General features: G+C 34.9%; 1 protein-coding gene across 1 annotated transcript in view; it reads right to left on the bottom strand.

Moving 5' to 3' along the window:
* The window catches only part of arhgap22b (Rho GTPase activating protein 22b), a 27,180-nt gene that overhangs the window by 7,661 nt on the left and 17,685 nt on the right, over nucleotides 1-1,834 (bottom strand). Inside the window, exon 4 of the mRNA XM_016493076.1 lies at nucleotides 1,426-1,548. Within this exon, the coding sequence (XP_016348562.1) occupies nucleotides 1,426-1,548 (123 nt within the window). The remainder of the gene's footprint in view (nucleotides 1-1,425; nucleotides 1,549-1,834) is intronic.

Below are 1,834 nucleotides of genomic sequence, written 5' to 3'. Positions count from 1 at the left end.
GGAGTCTTTCCATTGCACATAAGGTTCTTTCTAGTAGAAAAATATTCTTTAGATTAATAAAATGCTCCTCACACTAAGAAAAACTGAATCTTTTAAGAAATGGTACAATGCACAAAATGTCTTTGAGAGTGGAAAATTGTTTTTAGATTTCATATATAGATATAAACTTTTGAAACCATTAGTTTTAAGAATGTAAGGTAATTCTAGGAATACCATGGTACTACCATTATACAGATTGCGGGAAAAACATGGTGATTTTTTTAGAGATATATAGAGAGGGGCGAGACGAGGACCAAACTTCCTTTCATACTGTACGGTGTCTTCCAAACGCTGCCCAAATATGCCTGTAGAGATGAAGCAGGTCATTTTTTAAAAAGACGGATTCTTAAATCAGTCAAAACGCACAGCACTCCTTACAAAAATGTACTACGACTATAATGGTTCAGTGATAATACTACTGTACTTTGATATATACTATGGTACTAAATCATTACCGTAGTGATTTTACTCTACACTCTCACACGTATGTGTGTGCGTGTGTGAAATGGGCCGCAAAAATGTAATTATAGCAACATATAAACTGAAATTCAATGATATTTTACACAATATTAACTCGAAATTCACCACAAGTAGTTTTATTATATATTTTGTTATATATTTAATTTTACTAAAAATATCAAAGTACTTTTGCACATGCAGAATGCTCTACAAAGTCCAAACAACATACTTAGTATAAATAAATTGTAATAAATAGTAACGTTAGTGAAAGTTAGTTTGTTGTCAGTAATCACCTGTAACGTTACTTTTCTGACTGACAGGTTAGGTTTACTCCAAACCACAGTGCAGCAGCGGGAAGATTCGCACTTACGGTGGACATCGAAGTGTTTCAAAGAACGTGAAGTACAACGAGACACACGTTTTTCAAGTGTATGTATATTCTCTTTCCATTGATGTCCTGTCTGTCAGCGCATCCTGCTCATCCGGGTTCTCTCAGGTAAATCTTGTTTGTGGTAAAAAGTCACACGAACTATTGAGGCGTTTTAACTACTAACGACCAGAAGACCACAAGGAGAGAATGTTTTAATGTGTTTATAGTCCTTAAAACTTGTGTTAGGTTTAATAATATCGATCCAAGCATAATTTAAAAGCACAGTCTTTAAAAACCCAGTTAATCATCTTCTTGGTGTCAGAGAGCTGATAACTTGAACTTGCTTTACATTACTTGTTAGAACTTTCTATTAATAACATGACTTTGTAATTTAATCTCTGGATAGTGAGGCATCCTACTCTGCTCAGTGGTATTTTTGTGAGTTTAGACCACTGACAACACTGGTGATATCATGTGAACATGAATGAAACATCCATCAACCCAGAGAAGGTTTGACTAACTATAAGGTATGTGTGGCTTTATTTTGTGGTTTGTACCTCCTCCAAACGGAGCCCATATGACCCGTCTGATGGCTTTCACCCAGTCGTCCATGTCACTCTGGGAGTTGGCCATAAGTAGAAAGGACTCATGGCTCATTGCAGCCTTGTCTTTCTCACCAGCTGAGAGAGAAAACAAGAGAGGCAATCTGTCAGATGATGGTATTACTTTTTTTTTCACCACTACATCACTGTTTATTACTCAAAGATTAATGTATTCCTTCATATCTGGTACTTGAAGAGTTTCATTTTAAATACATTCTAAACTAAGGTATTTATGTTCATTGCAACAAAGTTGAACATGTAAAAATTCTTAAAGGGGTCATATGATGCTTTTTTAAAGATCATTATTTGGTGTATTTGGTGTAACAGAATATGTTGACATGCTTTAATGTTCAAAAAACACAAT

Source organism: Sinocyclocheilus anshuiensis, unplaced genomic scaffold (assembly GCF_001515605.1).
Source record: "Sinocyclocheilus anshuiensis isolate Anshui unplaced genomic scaffold, SAMN03320099.WGS_v1.1 scaffold546, whole genome shotgun sequence".
Classification (NCBI taxonomy): Eukaryota; Metazoa; Chordata; class Actinopteri; order Cypriniformes; family Cyprinidae; genus Sinocyclocheilus; species Sinocyclocheilus anshuiensis.
This window is presented reverse-complemented; position numbering and strand designations above follow the sequence as displayed.